The sequence below is a fragment of the Anguilla anguilla genome, chromosome 17 (assembly GCF_013347855.1).
Source record: "Anguilla anguilla isolate fAngAng1 chromosome 17, fAngAng1.pri, whole genome shotgun sequence".
Classification (NCBI taxonomy): Eukaryota; Metazoa; Chordata; class Actinopteri; order Anguilliformes; family Anguillidae; genus Anguilla; species Anguilla anguilla.
In genome coordinates this window covers 9,916,547-9,942,386 of record NC_049217.1, presented here as the reverse complement: position 1 = coordinate 9,942,386, position 25,840 = coordinate 9,916,547, and the positions used below count along the sequence as shown (strand labels likewise).

Sequence of the window (25,840 nt, the reverse complement as noted above, 5' to 3'; positions counted from 1 at the left end):
TAATCATTTAAAAAATGATGAATAATAAATTGCAGATGCAGTGTTCACCTCCAAGCTACAATTGCTGATTACAAAGTAAAGCCTCTGCTTTGGAAAAGGAAGTGTTCAATGACATTGAAACGCTGCTGATATTATTTTTACTACACTAATGCACAAGCGCAAAAAAAATTCAGTTCTGTTTGTTTCCATAAGATGCAACATACGGGGCGTTCTCATAGATTACACCCGTGCTCTTCACAGGATCTCCAAACTGCATTCATAATTAGCTAAATAAATTAATTAGGTACAGAAGGGAAAAGGGTCTGCTTCTGAGGAAACCTCATTAAACAGTCAATTGAATTATGCTCTGCACATTACGCTAACCTTGGGGGCTTCCTAAATGAGTATAATGTGAGCATGTGGGCACGCACACGCATGCATGCACCGGTCGACTGGCGTACATGTACAGGAGAACGCGCTGGTTTTACAGTACATCCATTTTGCACACCCTCCTATCCAGAGTGACTAAAGTGACACATATAAGTGCATTCAAACAAGTTAATAAGAACAGAAACGGGAAAAAAAGGGTTAATTCAAACCAATAACAATATAACAAGAAGTGCTTGCTTACTACTGTTAACACAGGAACCAAATGAATAAATTAAGTTTATAATTTTATAAATTAATTGAAGAAGGATCCGATTTAATAGCTGCAGGAAAAGGGAAGCTGCAAGTGCAGTGGACAGCAGAGTTACACTCCTGGTGACCTGCTGGTGTGCCCAGATTGTACAATTATCATCAGAAGCAAATGAAGGCCCAATGCCAGTTTAAGGTAAAGCAGGACGGATAGTGTTCTCCTTACCCCTGCTATGGAAGAAAAGAAACACAGCAGGCACAGGAAATGTTGAGGATTGGGCGCTTTAACTGGGGCTATCTGTGATGCTACAACAGCACTCCTCCACTGTGCAGTAGAAGCCACTGTGATTCCCTACAGGTATGTCCATGCAGGATGCCATTTTGTAACTTTGGAACACATAATAAAATGTTTGGCTGAATTGCATGAATTTAAGAGACAAACACGAACACATATTCCAAATAATCCATACACAAAGTCCAATAATTCCCAATAATCCATACAAGTACTTTCAGTTTGTTTGGCATGGTCCAGTGTTGGTACTTACTTTCTTATTTGCTTAGATTTTGGCTGCCCTGTACCTGTGTTCTGGCTGTTCTTGTTCTGCTGTGATCTTTTAAAAGTAATCTGTAATGTTAGCTACATTAGGCATACTGGATCTGCTAAATAAAGAAAATAAATGAATATATAAATACATAAAGAACATTTCTCCCTATTGGTAAATTCCTGTTATTAATTACAGGAAGATGTCCATTAAATTTTTTTGAAAATGCTGCAGCATTTAGGCACGTGGCATGCTTATTCTTTGTTCCCTCATGTTGATGAAGGCAAAGCACAAACGCTGTTCTGTAGCAACAGCTAAAACAAAAAAAAAAAAAAAACCTCCATGTACATGTCACTGACCTCCCATGAGCATTAAAGGAGTACCATGGTGGTTGAATGTGACACTTCCCAGTTGTCTTCAGGCAACAACAAAACAAATGTGCATAATTTTTTTATTCTTCAGTCATTTCAATGTACTTTAAAACATATTTTTCTAAGCCTAAATTTCCCACGATTAAAATTCACCCGAACCGTCTGGGCGTGGTAATGAGAACTGTCAGTTAGCTATGATTGACAGACCGTGCCCCGTTACCATAGCTAGCCCCATGATAAGCGCTATTTTTGGGAGACTGAATTTTCACAAGCTAGCTAGCTTAGTAGTATATCAAGTATCGATAGATAGCTAAGGTAAGGACGTTGACTTATATCCAATTATAATTTTTGCTGTCTAGCTAGCCAAGTTAAGATAAAAGCACAACTATAACGTCCTCATAAAAGAAAACTAGCAAGCTAACGTTATCGATAACATTGCCTTATGAAAGCGAACCTCCTAGCTAGCTAACGTTAGCTAGCTAGCTAAATGAATTTAACCAGAAATAATCTAAAGCCACTCTAATTCAAGTGAACCTAACGTTAGTCAAATATTTGCATTGTCTGAACAGCAGGACGGTGTTTTCCTGTCAGATTTCTTTACGGGGCGTGGAAATGGGAGTGGTTACTGTATTCGTGACGTAGCAAAATGACAACTTTCTCAACCGGTTGAAAATAGGACGATGAATTTAAAACGCATATTTCTCCAAAAATACAGAACGGACATATTTAATACTTTGCTCATTGTGTTTCTTCAATGCCTCTTGTGCAAATAGCACATAAAACCGATAAAGTGTGAAAATCACCATGGTACTCCTTTAAGTACACCCAGGCTGCATAACGATATCTGGACATTAATACAATGATTGCTGTCTCATTTCTTTGCAGCGCAGAGATCTCTGGCCCCCCGTGAGCACGCGTTTATCTACAATATTCCCCACTCGCCGAGGGATTCCGTACTACCCAGGTTCTGAAAGCAGTCAGCTGCAATTATAGCCGTCTTGACAGAAAATGCATTTATTCCACTTTATTTCATTTCCAAGACCAGAGGTCAGTGGAGGAGGAGGGGGGGGGGGGGGGGGGGTGGGAGGTGGGAGGTGTATGAGAGGGGAGAGAGAGGGACAGAGATAGAGAGAGGTGAAGAAAAGGAAAAGAAATGCAGCAAACGTTGTAATGCGATTTATTGTGCCTTGTCCTATCATTTTACATCAAATCACATCCAGAGACAGGGCCTGAATCTTTCATGTTCCTTTCATAAGCGTATTTATAAGACTTGGCGAACATCCTTTTCGGCGCTCAGCACACTCCAGTCGCATACAAAATATCTGCAGAGAGCGCCAGTTCAAAAAATTGTAAATGTTTTATGATCTCGACCCAACCCCCCCTCCTCCCCCGCTCCCCCCCCCCCCCTCCACCAAACCCCCATTTTTTAATTTTGTGTGAGCACTGCGTCGTTCGCTCAGACGCCAATTATATTTCTGACGACGAGGCAAATTTACGGCGAGACGCTCCAGGAAACCTTTCTGACAGGGAGACAATTTTCAGGAACTACATTATGCAAAAAAGAAAATACACACAAGACGACTGTTTGTACAAGCGGCGGGGAGGAAAATAAAGAAAGCGTACGTTATCTGAAGGTTAGATCTGCTCGAGCGGAATACAAAACCGCCTCTCGCGGTCTCCTTCGGAAAATGTGCCCTCTGAGGCTTCCCAATGTTGCCTCCTTATCCAGATGGGTCCGCTAGAAAGATTAAACCCTTCACCTGTACGGCTTCTTACAACGGCTCCGTGCCCAAGAGTTTTAAATCAAAGCCCTACTGTGCCAAACGAACAATAAATTAACCGGTACCAAACTATGGCTAAAAAAAAGTACCCAGGCACACTCTACGCAAAGTAAAGTGTCTGCAGTCTTTACAACGCACCCGCGTCTGCTTCATTACCAAAGCATGACATCCTCATACATCATTTCCAGAACTGCCCAGCAAAGACTGTTGACAAATTGCAAAACTCAAACACATTTCTTTATTTCAGCCAAATGCTGCAAATGCTGGTAGGTACAATTCTGAATTACCACAGGAACAAAAAGCATTCATGAATGCAGATTACTCATTCCATACTGACAATATTTCCAAATCTCAGCCCTCAGGGAAAGTCCACTGTTACTGATTGTAGGAGCCCAGGGCCATCTTAGCCCTGCTCCAGGTCTGGTAAATTTTCCTTTTACAAAAATTTGTGAGCCTCCTTCTCACCTTCCTTGTGCCTTTTTATAACATTTCATTATGTCACTCCTTGTATTGGTTTCATTGATTGTACTTGTTGTTTTATAGTTTTTGCTCCTTATTTTATGGGCCTCAAATTTGATACGCAGTAGCCGTTTTTATTCTGAGCTATCGGCGTATCTGCTGTAAAGTTCTTTGAGTAGAAAAAAATCACTATATATAAAAGCTTGAATGTCTTAATTACCATTACAATTACTGTTAAGTTCCTTTTTCATCCACAATGTGATGAAAAGTGCCTCCAGGTGAAAAGGGTTTACACACATATATAGAGCAAGTTACTACAACACGAATCTGCTAAGCAGGCACTTTTATCAAGGGTAACAAATACATCTTGCCTTTGACACATACCACAGCAATCCAGCTTAAGTAGCCTGCTCTGTCAGGGATGGAAAAGCACTGCGCCAACCGGGATTCAAACCCACAAACTTCGATTTTTACTCCTTCGTTAGTGAGAGGTTACAGTTTAAACGCTGGGCCATCAATGCAGAATCACCAAGGGTTTGGACCACGACACAATTTACATCTCAACAAAAGCTCAGCAATTTGCAGTTCTACGCTGAGGTCACCAATGAAATCCATTTTAGAAAAGTAAAAAAGGAAGCATTTGGGCCGAGCAGTACGTTGAAGGCGTTTACCAAATCAATTCCAACAGCCCGCTGCGTGCATAGCCTACGGTGCTTTCAACCTACGTCACGTCTCATCAATCGCGTGCCTCAACGCGGATTTTGGACGCAGCAAGCTTTTTTTCCCCGCGATGCATGCAAATACGGAATACATTGGCATATATTACATTTCCAACTGCTCCATATTGTATGAGTTCCAGGAATAACCAGCTGCCACGGACTCTGAAGGTGACCTATCTGTGATGATTCAGGAGAGACGTAACTTCAGACAGCGGGATCCACTTACTCCATTAAGACAAATGAATTTCAGCGCATAAAATTGCCTAAATGTGTTTTTTTTTTCCGTAAACAAGCGGCGCCCCTCGTCGCCTAATTTGAAAAAAAGGATCGACTCTTCTCTTTTTGATAGTTTTCACTCGCCCCAAAGTACCCTTACGTTTGCAGTAGTCATATGGCGGTCCATTTACTTGTTCGAGAAAAGATGTGTAATGAGACCAGTATGGCAGTAAAACGACAATCTGACGACAGTGAAGACTACACGATCCCGCTAGACTTGTCGAAACATCTTTGTTCAACATCGTGTCTTGTGCTATTATCTTTGTGCGGAAGAAAGTCGTCTAGCTTGACGTTTGTGTGCTGTTGCTTCCGTTGCTTAATATGAATTCTTTACAGTGCAATATATGAGAATGGTCTGCCTTACATTCCTTGCAGTAAGCGTATCTTATAGTGGGAGTGGTTTGTAGTATTGCAGGCTGCACATATATATGTTGCAAAATATGAGAGTGTGAGCTACAGTGTCATGTAATAACTGTGACTGTTCTGTCAGGGGTGCTGCAAGACGTACGGCACACAAGGATATCGAAATATGAAGGGTCACTATATATATATATATATATATATATATATATATAATTTTAAAAACTTTTTTTACCAGTTTGGACAAAAACATAGGCCTGTGAACAAATTAGTGAAAGAGAGTGGGTGGGAAAAGAAAGGGATTTTAATTGATTAAAAGTGGCACGTCGCCTTGGGAGAGCAAAGCGCTCTTGTTGCGACTCTGTAATGTAACTAATTAGGGTGACATTATGAGTTTTGCTTTTTGTTATGGCCCCAAGCAACATCATTAGCAGTCACTTTTTGAACCCCCCCCCCCCCCCCCGCCCCATTCTCTCTCTCTCTCTCTCTCTCTCTCTCTCACTCTCACTCTCTCTCTCTCAGGCAAATGCATGTGTCAGGCAAACTGATGACAGTATGTGACAATATTTTCATTAGCTGGATTCGTAATCTCGGACACAGGGGCGATCTGTGGAATCTATATACCGCAGAAGGCGCATGCATTCTCTTACTGTCGCCCTCTTGTGGGCAGAAAAGGCCACTACAACAAGGTCATAGGCCCGTAAACCGTTTGGAAGGTGTACTCGATAGGTTCATTTTAAAATGAGTCTTAAGGCACACATTCAGATATATGCAGACTATACGTAATTACAAAACTAACATTAAATGGCCTAGTGATGACTACTACTGAAATAGCCAAACACCTTCTTCAACTCACACAGCAGGAGGTGCATTAACTGCATTACACATAGGGGACACTGTCTACAGTGATACATGTATGGTTTTTAAGTAATTTACAGTGAAGGGGGTGTGACTTGGCAATGACTCACGTGCAGCCCCACCTGGGTGATCCACAGCAGCAATTTTCTGGCTAGCTGTGCCATGCGGCGGGAGTGGGGGGGTTGGGGGGGGGGTTAAACGGGCGGGAATGTCCTTGTGATATCGGGGCGAGGCCGAGGCTGGTGATTGGGCCAGCCGCAGCCTGCCCGCAGCGGCTCCTCGTGCGGCGCTCAGCTCTAACGCGGCGAGCGCACGGCTGAGCCGGCGGACCGCGGGGCGACAGGAGGGAGCGGCTAGCAGCGCGCGGCTCAGGGCACGGCGCACGCCAGCCAGCCCCCGCCCTCCCAAACCCACGCGGGACTGGCCCTACAATAATAATACAGGCCCTTTCGAAACGGGAGAAAACAAAACGCAAGGAACTGTTGAAAAAAATACGATCGACCGAGAAGAGATGGGGGGGGGGGGGGGGGGGGGGGGGGGGGGAATTAATAATACTCCAGCAGATGGTGTCCCTCTTTAAAATTTTTCCTCCATTATGGAAGACAAACACAAACAAGCCCCCCTGCCCTCCTGATGGCTTGTGCTGGCCGCAGGTTCCACCGTGTAACCTTGCTCCCCGAGTGGGAAACAGAAGCTGCCGGAAGGTGCCTCCCAGGTGCACGTGAACAAAGTGCATTTCACATGTGAAAAGGCTGCCCGACTCGCTTCTTTATGCAGTTTATACCTTTGTGCCGCATGCGAGGAAACCCACACCTCCACCACCATATTGACGGAAGTCAATATAATATATACTGGATTATAATAGATTTTTGGAAAGCGTTCTCCATTTGTGAACATATTTTTCTCATCCTGAGGAGAGGACAGATGGCTTCGGCTGAGCATCATACATGGCTTGCGTACAAAAGACGAATCAAAGGATACCTCTCAGGCACAGCTCGGCTCACCTGCCAAGTAGCCCCGCTGCATGCGCAGGGTCATGCATCGCAGTTCAGGCCTCGTTGCGTATAGTTCTGGCTAGCATGGCTGCACGGGAATCCGCATGAATCCCCACAGCGCTGCAAAACTGCGGCACAATGGGGCCCGGCAGTGCTGAGTCATGATTAGGTGACTGGGCTTGAAAATCGTGACTCAGAGGTTGCAGGATTGACTCCCTGGGGGGGGGGGGGGGGTGTATTGCCAATGTACCCATAAACATAAGCACTTAACCGGATTTGAAGTAAATATCCAGCAATATAAAGATGATGGCATGTATAACGATGTATGCTGTGCAAGTCACTCTGGGTAAGAGCATCTACTCAACGCTCATATGCTGCATCTGAAGAGACCGGTAATGCGAACCTCCAATCAGCGGTCGTACAATTATACACATCTCAGATCGAAAAACAGGGTGTCACATATACGACCGCTGTCATTTATACATTTATAAATACGCAAGAACAATGCAACATATCAGCAAGACCATTTGGGACATCAATGACTGGTTGAAGAGCAGGTTATTATCATTAGGTTTATTCATAATCGCCACCCAACGTGCTTTTCTAATGTCATCCGGGCAAAAGTCCACATAATCTTTCACAGTGACCTCAGGAAAAGCGTAGTGTTGGATGCAGTGTACCACACAAAGCACACCAAGTCAACAGACTGACTGAGGCTTCTGCCAACGCTCACAAGGCATATTTACAAACTCAAGTACACCCAACCCATCGCTTTCCCTCGGGCTAATAACACCCCAGAACAGTGGCGCCACACAGTGGCGGTTTTTCAAACGTAAATTAAATTTCGGCGGAAGCTACGTGCCGCTCTGCCGGCGAGGCTCGGCGCTCCGCGTGCCGCCCCCGCCCCCTCCTCACGCGCCGCCGGACCGATGCACGTCTGCGTTCGACCTTTTACCGCATCACAGAGGGGCGGAGCAGCCGAACGACAGTCCCAGCGGGACGCACCCCCCCCAGGGCAGGGGCGGGGCTTCACTGCAGGGGTTGAGCTGCGAACGTAACCAGCTGATGACATCTGCGTCCGGGGTGGGGGAGGAGGATGAAGGGAAAGAAACTGCCTTCATCATTAGATAATTTCTCTCTGCTTTTACCAGACACCATTTAATCTGGGTCAGGCAGCGCACAGCCTTCAGAAAATTCATTTAAGCAGGCAGGCGACTGCAATGCAGTTCAGGGTAAGTACCGTCCTCCATCCTGGAGGGGTGGAACAGCAGGGGGGGAGGGGAGGGGGTGGGGAGCCCCAAACCACACAGTCCTACGGCTGCAAGCCCCCAGGGTCCCTAACCGCTACTCCACATCCTTCCGATTCCAAATCTTGTCTTTAAAGTTTTTTTTCTTTCTTTGTAGCAGTAATCCATCCCCAGATCCCCAGGGCCACGAGCAGGGATGTCAGAGAAAGGCCAGCTCTGTCGAAAGGCTTTGGGGAAAACCTCCGTCAGGACAGCGGCTCAGCGGGTACCCGCCCCCGTGCATCCTGGGAAATGTCAGTGGGGGTGGGTTAACGTGGGACATTTTTCATTTAAATGAAATGGCCTTTGACAGCTCAACCCCAGCACACTGAGGTTGAGAGAGCAAATGGATGAGTTGAGGTGGGGGGGGGGGGGTGGGGGGGGTTAGGGGTTGGGGGGGCAAAGAGTGAGGAGGTGTGAAGGGGACTTTAAGTGTGACGCGTCAAAACCCAACACTGCCACCTGCTGGTGGTGCTGAAAACTAGCGAAGGCTGACAAAATCGTTTCAGATTCTGGAATATGCAGCATTGTTTTAAAGAAGCTAATGCACCCCTCGCCCCCCCCCCCCTTTTTTTTACAGGCAATCCACAGAACGCACATTTAGATGGAAATATTGGAGGCATGACAGTTTTATTTCTTTGAAAAAAAGTAAACAGAAGAAAAACAAAACTATCATTTTAAATGAGGGCAGAAGAAACACCGCGGTAATGAGCTTGTGGCTGGGCCCTGCTGGGTGACTCAGCCTGTCAGCGCACTGTTATACTGTGTGGCTGGTTCCCACGGGGCAGTGCGATCACGTGGCCGTACCATCGCCCAGGAAAGGGTGTTCAGGTGACAGGACGTCAGTGCCTGAGTACCGGTGCCTGCTCCGATCCACAGTCTGCCCGCACAAGCGGAGGGTCCTCCTCAAACTCACGTCTGTGTGAGCTCAACCGGGGGGGGGACTGTGGGCCCGTTTCAGAGGAGAGCGTGCGCTTGCCTGCCGCGGCGAACGCAAAAACAAACAAACCGGGCGCCCCAAAACTCGAGGATAACAGGCTTAAGAGGTAGGTAAGGAACAGTTCTATAATCAGCCAGGAGTTCTGTCCACTGTTGGGGGGGGGGGAGGGGGGGAAACAGCCTTATTAACAGAAGTTATGCTTCTCAGAAAATGAGCGTTCTCCACCGCGCTGCCGCTGCTGAAATCCCTGTTCGTCTGAGAGGGTTTTGGAGAGCGGCGATAACGACGTCTCCGGAAACAAACTGCGGCGCTTCGCAACATTCAAAACGAGGAACGGCGCTCACCGAAATCGCGTCTCCCGCACCGAGCCGTCACGCACCTCCGTGGCCCTCCACCGCCTAATTAGGGACAGATGATTCAGAGCAGGTCATTTAATCAACTTTTTTTCCTTCCCACTTCAAATAATGAAGCCTGGGCTCTGGGCGACATGGGATTAAAAACAGCCACCCAGCCGGCTGCCTGGCCAGAGGGCCAAATTAACCACACAGGTCCAATTAACAGCAGCTCCTCCTAATTAACTCCATGCTATCGCTGACCCCAAAGGTCTCGCTCTCCCTCACTCTTATTTAACGCAAAGTTCCAAGGAATCTTCCAGAACTCCCCGTTGTTAATTATGAAGCGCTGTTATAGAACAGGTTCCCTTCCTTTACTAAATTTACATTTCGAATTTGCATTTGAGACCCCCAGATGGCGTGTCTGGCCAAGGAACCTTTTCCCGGTATGGAGAAGCAGACCTTAGGGAAGGCTCACTGGGCTGTCTGCACCAGTGCTCACTGTGGCCGGTCCCTATGAGTTGATAAATAACTGGCTACACCATGAAAACCACACCCCTGGACACCAAGAGCAGTGAACTGCCCCTTCAAAAAGGGAGAGTCTGGAGCCAGAGAGGCAGCAACTCCCCAGCACACTGCTCCACTGTGAGCAGAAGCCTCAGGCACATTCAGTGCAAATAACGAATTAAGCACTTTTCTAACAGGAAGCAAATGAGAGATGGTCTCACTTTACCATTCTATGGATTTTAGTCTATGGATTGCAGTCTTATGGATAAAAATAACAAAAACTGTGTTCAATATTTATAGGAAAAATGATGTTTAACTGTCCAGCCCTGTGCTGCTCAGTAACATCAATAAAATAAATGCAATTGGTATTACTAGTTGTGTCTTTGTTTTATAGTGGCCTGGATAATAGGTGCAGCCAAATAAACAAATAAAAACCATGGCATAACAATGTCTCATAGGACTTTTCATTTAGAAATAGAACCAAGCAACAGACTTCATCTCCACAGTCATGGACTGCAGCAGCCCCGTTGCATGCTGGGTAATTGGAACCCATGAAACTGCCACAATCCCATTGGCTCAGGTTGCAGCTCAGAAATTTCAATCAAACCACATTATGGTCTATTTTCACTTCAAGGGAGGATTATGCCGTCCCACCCCAACCCCCCACCCCCTCTTTCCCCCATTTCTCCTTACTTCAGTCACTGCCCAGTTCACAATGATTACATGTATGTATTCATTTATTTAGCTGACATTCTTTCTCATCCAGAGTGACTCACAGGGCCATCAAAGCATGACATCAATGCCACGTTTGTCAGCACCTGAAAACTTTAATAATTGTTTAACATTTAGGGCCAAACCGGGAGGGTTGGACCAGGTCCGGGAACGGCACCTGCCGGAACGCGGCACCTGCCATCAATCTCTGGCACCGAACGGAAAAGATCCGCGTGCCCGCGCGGGGATCTCGACGCGCTGCATAATTAATCACGCGGAAATTAATCAAGGGCCGAGCGAAGCCGCCGCGCAGAATGGCAATCTCCGGGGCCCCCTCGAGCGCGGCGGGGTCACGCGATAATCACTTTCATAACGCTGCGAGGGGCGCTCTCCGAGCAGACGGGCGCAAAAGGCCAACGTTCGGATTTAAGGATATGAAACAGCACTTCCACTCGAAGTGGATCTTACAAAGCGTTCATAATGGCCTGTGTGTATAAAACTTGGCTTGTAAGTGTAAATTAAATAACCAGCAACCAGCCTCAAGTACAAAGCAGCCGGCTCTCGTAGGATGTGATGAGTAGCGCTACGTTAATGTTCATATTAAATGCTCATCGATATGTGCTCCGTAACCTTATCAGTCAGTTTTCCCTTCGACGTGACCCGGCAAGCTCTTTGACTGGCGTGCGACGTGCTGTATCAGATTCAATGGCAGGCTGTGGAACCCATCCATGCACTGGATGCATTAACAGGATGAGCTATCCGGACGCCATCCACCAATAATAATATCACACCCCTCGGTCCTCTGCCAGCTCTTCACCCATGTTCAAACGTACACAAACGCGGTATTTAAAACCTCATTATACAGCCAAGGAGAAAAAATATAAGGAAGAAACGGTAACTTGCAAATGCGCTCGGCAGACCGGAAGAAAAATAAATATTCATTGTTACGTATGAAGATACCTAAACTTGTCAACAAGAGAATATGTTTGAGACAAGCGGCTTAATTTTGATGGTCCAGATCAAAAGAAGTGGCAGCTCCTGAGGCCTTTGTTCTGCAGAGAGACTTGTTATGTGGATCCATAATGTCCACCAAGGTCTAAGTCTGCCTGGAGCAGATTTCCAAGCAGCCATAATGAAATAAAAACAATGGTACCTTCACGGTAGCTCATATGCAATGAAACATACATTGAAGTCCTCCTTAAATCTTGTGTTTAAATTGCGCTGGACAGTCAGAAGATGCCTGCATATCCGCTTCCAATGTACCCATGTGTCCTTCCAGCACTTTCATTGGTTAATAGATTTCAGTTTGTCTGAAATCCACACACACACACAGTTTACATTCTTTATGACTTTAGCTTACGATTTCCAATGTTTTCGGTTGTTTTCACTGCCCGTATTCCACCACAGAGTGGTGGACCTATTTAAATTAAAAGGACCTATTAAAATTACACCTCGGCTCCCCTAATACTGAACTCTGAACATTTTGGTTTTGGTATTGGTTTACTACCTGTACCCAGAACCGGGTCTAGGCATACGCGATGTTGGTGATGGCCTAGGGCCCCATCTGTCCATAAGGGTCAGTCATTTTCAGTAATTTTCCCCAGTTGGTTACAGCCAGGTGATTTCATTTCTATTATATAGGACAAAACATCAATTACCACAGATACTTACTTGGTCATGCCCCTTAATTAATATTCAGAAGATGCATCAAATTGGATTGAACAGAATAATTTCGCTTCGACAGTAGGGAGATAGACCTTTCACCATTAGGAATATGAAGCGGTGTGTGTGTGGTCAGCGTGAAGAATCTGCCCTCCTGTCACCTCCGAAAATGAGACCATAATGGAACTGGTGTTTTTGTGCAACAGCCATATCACTCGCATTACGCCCACCCCCCCCCCCCCCTCCCCCTACCCCCCCATTTCCAGTGACCTTGGCTGGCCCCACCGCTAAAATGACCTTCCCACAAAGTGCTTGGGCCATTTGTTATTTTTATTATAATTTGTCTACTCATGGAAAACTAACATGTTTAATTTGGGGTGGGCCTAATAGGTTTTTCAGAGAGAGCCGTGGGCAGAGAGGGCCAAAGGCCTCTCCCAGAGAAGCAGAACGTGGAGGTTTCCTGTCAGGACCTGAGAGCGGGCTGCCTGTCGGGTTTTAACAGGCTAACGGTGACTGTGACGAAAACAGCAACACTGATTGCACTGTCTGTCCACATACATACAGATGATCCGGAACTTTCTGTTCTTATTTTTGCCTCCACCTCTATTCACGTTTCACTGTACTCCCCTGGGTCTGGTCTTATTCAGACCTGAATCAATAAAAAATGTGATCACGAGAAACAAAGAAAAAACTGATAAATGGTAATGAAGGGGGAATGAAGTTGGGAACAGACAGGTCATCCAGAAAAATTTACAGGAACGGGCGGGGGGGGGGGGGGGGGGGGGGGGGGGGAGGAGAGGGAATGAAAGTGTCCAAAGATTCACTGCATGAGGAAATGGCCATTTTACAGGCATTCATGCTGCCCTAATAAAATAAAGTCCTATATGTGCAAAACCTCAAATATACAAAAACAGACTTAAAATACAATATACAAAAACAAACTTCAAATACAGTGTAAGCCAGGTCCTCCTCGAAAATAGAAGATGCTGACAAATCCATCTTGCTATTATAAAAAATCTTGCTATCTAAAATTGCTCAGGTTTCAATACATTATTACTTCTATCCTGTTTTCCTGAAGGCAATATTGAGTTAATTGAAATGGGTCCAAAAATACATTCTTCTTCTTCTTCATCTTCTTCTTCTTCTTATTATTATTATTATTATAGTTATAAATATAACATATTTATCAGATTTCACTGCATATTAACATATCAGTTAATTGTCTGCTGCATTTCACATTTAAAATGAATCAGTGGGCTTGTAAAGTATGCAGGCGTTTTTTGTTTTTTCAGGTCGGACCCCACAGTCACGGCCTGTGACCCTTTGACCCACTGGTTTAGGTACTGTAAGCAGTGGGACTGATGGACGTTATATCTGGTGAAAGGGGACTGAAACTTCCTCTAGGTTCATTCTAATGATGTGAAACAGTTCACTCCACGACAAAGGCCCACGGACTCTTCACACGAGGCTAAGATTGGCAGCAATGCGATTCAAACTTTCATGCAGCTTTTGCTCAGCAAAATAGGGGGAAAAGGCTTCGCTCTTGCAGGCTCTTAACTAAGATGAGCTCACTATTAATAATGTCGCCCAGTGGCGAGCATTGGGACTAAGACATCAGAGAAGTAGGCCCACAGTACTTGCCTGAAAAGGTGCTTCCTTAAAATGATTGTTACTTTTGATCCAAACTGCATTAAAAAATTTGACTCTCTATTTTGTACAGGAAGCGTATTGTTGTTAGCGTCTAGACAGTTGCATGTAGGAGCAGGCTAAGTGCGGTTGTGAAGATCTCTCTAATTTGTCGGAATGGCACACCAGAGATTGCAAATCCGTACTGAAAGCTTTGTCTTTCGCTACCTCAGAGGCGACGAGGGAAAGGCGCACGGCTCGTAACCTTCACGGTGATTGATTGATTTTTAGCAGCCAAATTCATCATCACAAATGGAAAACAAAAAGGCGAACTCGTCCCGGCGACCCAGCCGGCGAAATCACTCGGGTAACGGGAGCGGGGTTTTAATTAAATTCAGCTAATCGCTTTCCACGTTTTCTTAAGGGCATAAATCGAGACAGCTGTTTGGAGTCTGCACGCTTCAAAAATAGAGGGAGTTCGGTAGATAGAGCATTGCTATGACAATAATGATAATGCATGATTTCCTGCTCTTAAATTGAGAATTTTACCACACGACACAGCACAACTGCATTGGAGTCCGTTTTTCCCCTCTTCATTACACTTCTGTTAGGACCTATAATATCCCAGTAATATTTCCATTTCCAATTCAATACATCAGATCTCATGACAAATTCATAATTATGACCTGCCACCATTACGACTGAATTAATCTTACAGTCAGATGGAACAAATTGCTGTATGATTTCATTAATTTGCAGTAACGGTTCTCTTGATTTAACACCTTGGGGTGATTAAAACAACAACATAAATTATCTCAGTCTGGATTCTCATCATATATTCATGCTTTCATTATTCAAACTTTCATCATTGTGCCAAAGTACCTGTGAGGGCCATTCACAGAAACTAGCAGTGAAAAATGCATGCGAGACAACATTACATGTAAGAGATGTAAGACCCGACCATTTAAATAGAGACAGAATGTTTTCACTTGAAAACATTAAATATTACGTCTCATAACTGACATTTCATTACTCCATAATTTCATACTTAGGGTGTACTTTTTCTGTAAGTGTGCTGTCTAACATCATGCATCCACAAATTCATAAAAGAAATAGGCATTTAAGCCATATTTAAGCCACAGGTATTCACATAGATGGGCTACCAAAATTTTGAAATAAGGATTTTTGTCACCAAGATTCTACTTTTAAGTTATTTTCCTGCTTATATCACCTGCCTGTGACAGATTTGTGCTGCTCTGTGACTGCTTCCACAAATGGCTATAAATAAAGTACAGCAGACTATTGAGATGAGATGAGAAAAGAAAAATAGAATGTTCTGGCAATTGCAGGTCTCTAGGATCGGGCATCACTACGGCCACTGACCATAACGAAATGCTGGGCTTTGTTACGTCCAAGGAAGATAGCCTGTGTGTACACAGGTGCTTAAATTCAGTTTCTTGACTTAGCCTGAGAAATACCACAGAAGCTGTAGTATTTGACTTGAAGAAAGCTGCCACGGAGTCCAGCCACTCGAACCAGCCGAGGCAGCGGCAGTAAATAAAGAAATATTTAATTAACCCGCACTACTGGAGAGGAACGCACTTCAGCGCCTGACAAGCAACCGCATTTTATCACTGGCATGCAGAGGCAGGCTGCTCTCAGGATCCAGCGCGTTATTTTCCGCTGTTTAGGCTCCAGTGAATGCATGTGCGGGTTAAAAGTGCTGGATATGAAAACAACTTCCCCAAAGTGCATTTTAGACAGAAGCTCTTTTTTATGCATTAATTATTCATTTGTCTGACAGCCCGTGGACATTCAGACACATTTAAATATATTTTGTTTTGAGTTTTGTGGAAAAACAACATTATTAATATATTTGTCCGATGTTTCATTTATTTACTTTGGTGTCCACTCCTTGTAGCTTTTGGCACGATGTTTTGTCATCAAACATACAAAACAGAAATTGGGCAGGCAAAGCTGTGGTAGGCCATACATAATGTCAGTAAATCTTCATCTAGCACGCAAACCTGGGGCAATTATGTGTGCCTTTATCTCAGTGCACAGCTAACACCTCTGAGCCTTCTCCTATCTGTCTTATAAAATCCACAGTCTAGACGCAGGATCATTCTCAAGCTACCGTCTTGACCCACATCTGTGGTTTTGATGTAAAACACAGAATGTGCAGAAAACTTTATTATAAAGGCTAGAATGCTGTGCTATTAACATATCAGCTTTATAAATCATTTTGCTGTGCTCTAGACTGCATCATTACAGGATAACTGGTTATCACTACTGTAATTCTCTAAACTTTGGTCATTTGACTTTGTGCACCCACTCACACTATCAAACCAGATATTATGGAGGAAAAGGTCACCTGTTAAGGGAAATATCACAGTGACATAACAGAACAGAATATCCTTTTTAAAAAAAATTTTTTTTAAATTGGTTTAATTAGTTCTGCTTTTTTCTGGTAATAATTTCCACCACTACTGGAAAAAAAACCTTCACTGAAGCACATTATAACCTCGGAAATATTTTATCCTGCCACTAGATGACACTGTTATATCATGTTTGAAAGAGCCCACGTTCAAGTTTAACTACACGGTATCAACCCATTTACACAGACAGTAATTTACATTTCCTACAAGTAATTGTTTTGTAGTATAACTTTAAGTATAATTTCTTCACTGGTTCATATGTAGATTCAAATTAGTGGACTGTGGATTGTGATGTCCTGGTATGAATTGCAGTTGAACAGTTAACAAATGTGATGTCATCACAACGGAGACAATAGGCCTACGTTTTTTAAAACTTTATTTTGAGTTAATATGTCTTCTATGCAATGTAATGCAGTAACGCATTAACGCAAATAAGCAATACTACATTGTAAAAACGCAAGGCAATGCATTTCAAGATGATACAGCCTCTTTTACATAACATATTACATTAACCAGTATGTGTATATGATACAGAGGGTTACTTGTATATAAACATTTAAAATACCAACATTGAGCTTTTTATGGCATATGCTGGCTTACTCCTATATCGGACCATATGGTACATGTGCAGTCTTCAAATATAACTCCGAATTTTTTTTTTTAATGTCATATAAAGTAAAAGATTGGATTAAATATTTAATAATGCAAATTGGCACAAAATCATGAAACGGATCTGGCTTGTTGTGTACCCCGTCCTAGATTCATCACCATGCAAACCATGTCCTCTGGCGAAAAAAAAAGAAAGAAAGAAATGAGAATGACTCCCCACAGCGCGTCGAAATAAATTTCTCAATTTTCAAGCCGCTGTGGCCTGAACAACACCTGCTGCCAGTGTGCGTGTGAGTGTCTCCGCACTCTCGCGCTCGTTCGCACATCGCCTGTGTCGAGGGCACAATGGCGGTTGAAATTAGATGAAACGTCAGGCAGGCGGAGTTATTTATTTCTCTCCGTAAATCTCCCCGCTTCTTCCAAATGGGGCATTCGTGTGGCGCGTACACCACAGAGGCGATGAATTTTTGATCGGTTGTAAAACAGACGTAGCCTACAGTAGCTTACGGACTGTCGCAACTTCGGCATAAAAAAGGCAAAAAGCAACACAATATAACCACCGGGTTGTAGTATTTCGAAATCTCATTCAATAATTTACATATTGTCGGCATCGTACAGAAACACAATTGTAGGCTATCTCCGAAAAAGACACAGAAGCACATTTTCAGGGGAAAGAAAAGCAGCGTTATTATTACATTATATTAAACAAGATTTAGTTTAAAAATGTGTTTTAGTAAAATCAACTTTATTTGGGCCGTCACATCTCGTCTTTCACGGTCTGGGTGCTTTCAGGAAGAGGTAATTCTAATCTGTGGTGCCCACTCGATGCCGCTCTATAGCATTGTCTATTTATGATGTCCCCTGAAGGTCTCCCTGAAATAGCAGCGGCGATATGGATTTTCCTGAAATAACGGCGCGAGCGTGAGTCGGCCTCGGAGGTAGTTCCCTCAGTGTCCCGTGACCTCACGGGGAAGGGCAACTTTGCGCTCAAAGTCAAAGCCATTTAATTTCCTGTCAACACAGGTGTGCGGCAGAGACCGAAGCAACAGTAATCTGTGCCACGAAAGAGAAGCAGAGATTGTGTGCTTCTGCTGTAACAAAGGGCAAGATGTTGTCACAGTTTTGGTCTGTTTGCCACAATATTGATGAGGCTACTGTGGTGTACATTTCCCATTTCCATAAAGAATAGCACAATTTAGCTTTTTTTTTTTAGTCCATCCACAATTTCTGTTGATGTCAGTTTACTCTCATAACACTGACGAAACACGTGCAAAATACATTATTGTCACTAAAAATGAAAGAATCTAACGGTACTGTGGTGAATGCGGTTCCTTGTCTTTGTACATTTAACTTTCATCCTTATGTTTACTGTATTGTAAAAGAAAAACTATACTCAGCCGACAGTCTGCCCTGAAACCCTTGGGCCACACTGAATAGGTCCATCAATACAGCAACGCACCAAGTACCAACCAGCTAGAGACACACAATCTACAGTAACTACACTGGCACCTCCCCTTAGTGCATAAAGCCTCTCTGCTTTTATCAGGATGCCAAAAAAAATAAAGCAGAGTGGCACAATGTCCGTTGTTTTGTACTCCAGCTCATTGAATTTGACATAGAACAATGAATAGAGGTCCCACTCACTTGGTGTCCCAGGGCTAGTTAAGTCATGTATGAGAAGGGAAGAATGAAAGTCAGCAATACTGGACCCCCAGCACCAGATTTAAGTATTGACATGTCTTCTGAAGATTAGTGGTGGCTACAGCAGCCAGGCCTATGAGCCTAGTGCCATAGGCTGATTCCCAGGCATGACCCTGCTATTGCACCCTGACCATGGCTATGGCAGCAATGCAGGAAAGCAGAAAGCCTAACCTGAAGAGCTCCTTAAAATATCCAGCTATATAAAAGCATCAGCATGTTCTGAAATGTAAAGTTCAGTCCTGGAGGGCCACAGACTCACCTGATTTTCGGTGTTTTAATACTTCAGCGCTTAATTCAAGCAACTGTTCGGCTTATGACAGGACACACCTTGTTTCCAAGGCCTAAATTGGCTGCTCCTTGAAAACCCAAAAACTGCAGACAGCGCAGCTCGGCAGGATTGGAGTTGGAGATGATTGTTTTAATATAATCTTTGTACTAACATGGTCCTACCATTGCAAGTCACTCATATGTGGTGTTATAATCACCATCTTTAGTGTAAAAAACACTAACAGAAAGTTAAGAAATGGAACTCAAAGTCATACCTTGGTCATGGATTTCAGTGGTCTATAAGGTTAGTTAACATGCAAGCCCATGCCCTTAGCAACTGTTTAGCAACAAGGATGCAACTTTTGCATTAAATAGCAATTTACTTGAAGGTGTCAATAACAACAGTTCTACTCGATACTGAACATGTTGTACACACGGTGGGTTACCAGCAAGCTGTCGAGGTTTAGTGTTGCCTCACTAAAGCTGTAACAGGATACGATATGACAACTGACCTTTGCTTACATTTCCCCCGGCTTCCCGTTTTATTCCGTTAAAACACCGAAACAAAAAACCGGTCGCTTCAGAGCACGTTTGATTGACGGATGGATTTCTGTCGTCGGGGAGCGGGGCCGTCGGGCAGCGTTTACCTTCCGGAAGGCGTTTCGCCCCCGCGCTTCACGCCATGACAGCTCAAGAGCGCCGCGCTACGCCCGCCGGCCGTATCCTCGCACTCCGTCGTCCTCGGCGGCGGACTCAATGTGGCCGTCTGACTCGCGTCTTTTTTGCGCCGGGCCGTGGACAATATCCTGTCACCCTGCAGAGCAGTCTCAGGGAGCATCCCAAGACGCCATCTTCATTTTTTCAGCTACAGCTATCTCTCTCACACAGATATACGGCCAGGTATTTAGGGCATTTTATGATCTTGTTTGGCCAATGGCTGGCCAATAATAAAAGTGCACTACTGTCTCATCAATTTGATGTTCCGCTCATCACCTGTGGAATGTCACCCTGGGCGTGTCCTCGCTGAACGGGGCCGACTGCAGCACAGACGTGTGTGTGTGTGTGTGTGTGTGTGTGAGAGGGTGTGTGTGTAGGTATGTGTGTGAGTGTGAGTGTGTGTGTGTGTGAGTGTGAATGTGTGTGTGTGTGTGAGTTTGTAAGCGTGAGAGAGAGGAAGAGACACAAAGAGAGAAAGACAGAGAGCAGGCGGACACAAGCGGCACAGGAAATTCTGTCCTTTTGCCTGCCATTGGATCAAGTTCTATTTCAGAGATATCTGGAGCCCGTCTCCAAGGAGTTTTTTAAAAGCACCAGCTGCACTGATACACAGGCAGATCCGCACAACTAAGCACCCCGTCCCTCCTCTGTCCACTTCAGTGAAAACCTATCGAATGAAGAGACTTTGCAGGAAGGAAGCAGGATCTCCGTATTTATCTCCCTCAGTGCCGATCTTCGGCTCTGGAGAAGACAGGGATGAAACGGAGGGCGGGGAGGACCAATGGGGGTGTTTTCTGTGCTTCCTAATTGAGAGTGATGGTAGCTGGAGTCTCCCCAGGTCCCATAAACTCACCGATTCCTCTGCTTCTGTTACGAGCAGAGCATCCAAGTGTAGCTGTCAGCAAGTGTTCAGCTTAAATGCAGACATAAGTGGAACAGGGCAACAGCTCGGCTCACTATAGTACCATTATGTAAGGCCAGCAATCAATCAGCCAATTATGGTTTATTGCTCATTAATACAGTAATAAATTACAACATTTAGAAAAAATGCCTGCCCTTGGCTGGAATACCTTGGTCTTTAGCTCAGTGGGCTAATCATATTTCTATTTGTGCAGAGTGGCTGGAAAGTAATGCCAATAACAGTCACCATCTCTCCTGTAGTACTGTGTGGCCTGTAGGATATAAAATGGTCACTGTCTCTCCTGTAGTAGTATTCAGCTTGTAGGGTGTAACAGTCACTGTCTCTCCTGTAGTACAATGTGGACTATAGGGTGTTAAATAGTCACTTGCTCTCCTGAAGTACCGTGTGTACTATAGAGTGTAAAATAGTCGCTGGCTCTCCTGTAGTACCGTGTGGGCTATAGGGTGTAAAATAGTCACTGGCTCATACAGTGCATCAGAGGGATGCTTCACCAGCAGTGCTCCTGGTGAGAGGGAGTGGGCAGCACAGCAGTAACTCAAGAAACACAAAAGAGGTGACTTCAAATTTGGAAATACACACAAAGCAACAAAAAAAAGAGAGTGATATCCAGAGCGGACGTGATTTTAATTCGGCGTTAAAAGCCAGCACACGGCGCACCGCGCTAGCAGGGTTTCAGTCTGAAAGCAGCGCTGCTGCGTCGCGGCCCTCCCGGATTAAAAATAGATCCCTTTTCCTCGTCTCATGATCCCAGCGCAATTAAAAGACATTCACAAAAGACTGGAAGCGGAGCGAAGCAGGACCCTTTCAGCATGGAAACAGGCACCGGCGAAGCCAAAAATCCAGAAAAGAACCCCTTCGCCAGACCTCAGCAGCAGCAGCAGCAGTCAGGTGGTAGACGAGCCTATCGGAGCTTGTTAGACGGCAATGTCTTGCCCAAGCACGTCATCTGAATCCATCTTTTGTGACCTTGGGGAGGTGAAGGTTGTTTTTGGCCAATTTACACCAGCTCAGTTTTCATCCAAATTTACCCAATAACAATATATGTTCAATATAAAACAATATTGCACCTAGTAGCTACCTATATTGGTGTAATTTCAGACTGGTTTAAATACCGCAAATAGAGAAGGGTGAATACACACTACATAAAAAACTGACTTAAGGAAGTAAAGAATGACTAAGTCAAGAAAAGCTTGAACTGCTGCTGTTTTTTCAGATTAATGTCAGCAAAACCAAGGATGTGGTCTTTCATTTCCAGAGACATGAGGTAATGTCTGCTCACACCACTACAGCCAGCAAAAATATTGAAATCACCTGCTCCCATATCTGGGGACAAAAACAGACAATGAACAGCAATGGGAGGAACAAGTAAACTCAGTCCACTCTGAGGTGCAGCAAAATAAATCCTTTGGTGGCAATACTACAGACCTGACTGCCTCTTATAGCTTCTTAAGTGAATCCATTTTGTAATCTGATACTGAAATCATAAAGCAAATTGCATGAAGTAGTGAACATTTATGCACAGTGACAGGGATGTCCTACCATCGTCTTATGAATTCTATGGCAACCACATCTGAGGTAATACAGCCATCACCCGAGATGACACAGCTCAATCGCTATACCGAGAATCCAACCTGTTTCCTTCAGCCTGTTGACATGCAACACCCCTGTTAATGTCCCCCAGATCAGACCATTTAACCATTAGCCCGCTGAAGCTGTAAATGCTAAAATGGCTCAGGCCTAATCCTTGCCCTCTTTGCACTTTTTTAACCTTTCTGCCACAATGTGCCAATTACCTGACTAAATTTCACTCTTTGCATATGGACTAATTTCACTCCTTACAATCTATTTTCTAAGCTCTAAACTTTGAAGTTTTTGTACCTGTACAAAATGGGGTTTTATTGCTGCACACAAATTTCCTTCCAGGAACAATAAAGATCTACTGAAACACAAGCACCGAGGTGAACTAAAAACTTTCTGGAAAAGTCTAATGCAGAGGTCATCACCCCCTGGTCCTAAAGTGCTGAAGGGTATACTAGTTTTTATTTACAATTGACAATCAGCAACCTACACATACCATGAGCCATGTAACCAACTGCTAAATCAATCAAGCGTTGAGTAACTATGAAAGACCCTGAGGCTCTCCAGGAGCAGGGTTGAAGACAGAGAACAGCAAGACTGGAATATTAGTAGACAGTTTAATGCTAGTCTTGATTGCATTGTGTAACAAATTCAAATTCAAACTCTTTCAAATGGATGCCACTGTTGGGACTCCACTGCACAACAACCGTTCCACAGCTCTAGTCACAAGCAGCACTCTGGTCAGTAATTGTCAATAAAAACATGCTTGGTTTTACTTGCTATTGATTGTTTTGATTTCTACTACGCATGCACCTTGGGCAACAACAATTGCAAGAAGGATGCATTATTGATAAAGTTATGGACTGTTAGTGCAGTATTTATGGAGCAATTCGTTTAAAAATACAATTTTAGCTCATATATGTCAGCATTGGTAAATCAACATCTGTTATCCATTATAGATATCAACAAAAAATGTGTTTAAATATAAAATACGTTTTTCAAAAACGCAAATAAAAGAAAGATCATATTAAACTTCGTGTGTGTTTAGGAAGAATTTTTACTCAATTGTTTTCCTCACAAAATGATCCATTTCGCGTTACATACTTATTTCTCAAAGACAAGTACCAGCCGACAGCGATACTCCCTACTGAACACCAAAAAGTTAACAGGTTGTTAAAAAGAGTTTACATTGTGAAAAGATAACAACACACCCACTGCTCACAAAAAAACGCCTTATATTTTAGAAAAAGACATGCCTAGCCCTGATGGTTTAACAGGTACTTTTGGCCAGGAAACGCATCATCCTTAAGAAAACAAAACGTACGCGTGCGCAATCATGACCAAAGCCCTTTAGTTTACGTTGAGATATTTGTATGCATTCGCAGAATGTTGGCACCTGCAGAATGTGACACCGAACACCATTTGAAACCTTATAGTAATCAATGAGATTGAGTCGGTTTGTACTCACAGTTTTTGTCTCTCCAGTGGACAGGTTACTCTTCCCTTGTACGTGCAGCTCGTGACCTCCGTTCATTTTGACCACGATCTACCTCCGTGTCGTTAGCATGTATTCCTCTTTCACGGTTGTGCAGGAGGGCTCTGCGCTTGTGCGAAAATCTACTCGGTCTTCCCTTGTCGGCTCAACAAACTCGCAAGCTTTTCCACCAAAATAGCCCTGCGCGTTACTGAAATGATTTGCCATTGTACAGTATTTTTAGCCTCAGTCTTTAACCCATGAGCGACTTGTTTCGGTCTTTTTTCCCAAGGGTGCAGCAAAGGTGCAGAGACACGGCCCCCGTGGGGATCTTGAAATTGTACCGCGTGCGCTGTGCCTGTGTGTACCGGGCTGCTGTATCTCCGTGCCGGAGTTGATTAATTCATCCTTGGTTTATGCTGCCTCTGTGACATTGAAAAGTCTTTTTGCCCGCGTTTGTATTTATGTGGGTTATTAACCCACTACCGTGTTGTCGCCGGGACGCCTACGTACTCATCCACCCGCGGGAGACGGCGACAGTGAGGCTTGTGCAGTGCACCATGGTGTCTTGCACAGGTGTCTGGCCACGTGGAACTCATGGGCGCACGGGCACAAGAGTTGAAAAAACCCTGCAAAGACATTTTGACTTAACGATTAGTACGAAGCGCCAGCACTTTACACACATATTCTCAAACAGTGTTTTGGAATAAATATGCACTTCCGTGTTGATATAATTAGGTATAGGTTTACATAACAAAGATATGACGTGAGAGGCATTTTATTTTGCTCTAGATTATGTTACTCTGAATTAACGAGTTACATCAGTCAATATGCCCTTCAAAAAGTCTGGCTACAGTCTTCAAACTTACAAGTGGGTGGGTGTCATACATAAGTCATACGAACTATAAAACCACTACTGTAGCACTGATATTATTTGAAATACTTTGCTTCAATTTTACAGTTTATACCAGTCCTTGAGATGTTTGTTTTTAATGGATTTTTAATGAATTTTATCTGTCTGCATTAATGATTCGTCTCTAAACTCTGTACCTAAGCCAAGAAAGAATATATATACATTTTGTATACATTTTTTTTCTTAAGTTATAGCTCCTTTTTTCTGTGACTGGGGGAAAATTGCACATTTATATATTTTGCTTATCAGATATCCTTACCTATGGTAATTTACACATTTGACATTTTCCTGTAAAACTACACATGCTAAGCTGGACTGGGCTTTGTTTGTTTACTTGTATAGTACATGGAATAGGATGCCAAGGAAATGTGAACTGCTGCTCTCCCCCCCCCCAGGCCATCTTACCACCCTACTACATCTGATACAGAATACCTTCTCTGTATTCCCTGCCCACCTTGAATCCCCAGGTTGTCACACCAAATGTCTTTACTTGTCCTAAATGTAAAGAAGTAAATAAAATGGATTCCTGTTGGTTTTCTACAGTATCATGTGTTCTTTCTTTTAGACAATATAGACTCTGCAGAGAACAATCCAGTGTTTCTCTCCATTTATGCTACCCTGAAGCCATCTGTGCAAGCAATACCCTGCTTGCTGGTGTATAGAGACCATACAGACCAAACAGTACTCCGAACTCAATACTCCAAGGATTCTCTATATGCTGCAGTTTATACGTAATAATTTAATCACTATTTTTGATCCATGGCAATTCTAAATTCATAACCAACCAATCACCAAACAAATCACATAACACACAAGGCAGTGGTTCCCAACCCTGTTCCTTGAAATCTTCCGTCCTGAAGGTTTTCATTCCAACCCTAATAAAGCACCCCTCAGTCAACCGCTAGAGATCTCCTTGAGCTGCTAATTAGTAGAATCAGGTGTGCCAGATTAGGGTTGGAATGAAAACCTACAGGACGGTAGGTCTTCAGGAACAGGGTTGGGAACCACTGACATAAACCATATAGAAGTGGCCTTATTTCATTTATTTATTTATTTTCATAAAATCAGGCCAGCAAAAAATAAACCTTGACCGTAATAGATGTAACCTAAGTTAAGCTTTAAAAAAAAAAAAAACCACAGTCAACAGTGTAGGCAATGTGGGCAACAGTCTAGCAAGTAGG

At 43.9% G+C, this 25,840-nt stretch overlaps 1 protein-coding gene across 4 annotated transcripts in view; it reads right to left on the bottom strand.

Annotated features, from left to right (window-relative positions):
- rbfox1 (RNA binding fox-1 homolog 1) overlaps positions 1 to 24,316 on the bottom strand; it is a 403,255-nt gene extending 378,939 nt beyond the window's left edge. Inside the window, exon 1 of one of the 4 annotated variants that reach the window (XM_035398366.1) lies at positions 23,741 to 24,316. In XM_035398366.1, the coding sequence (XP_035254257.1) occupies positions 23,741 to 23,806 (66 nt within the window). In that variant the 5' untranslated portion in view covers positions 23,807 to 24,316. The remainder of the gene's footprint in view (positions 1 to 23,740) is intronic. The other 3 variants (XM_035398363.1, XM_035398362.1, XM_035398364.1) reach the window with 3 other exon arrangements.
- Positions 24,317 to 25,840: the final 1,524 nt, after the last annotated feature.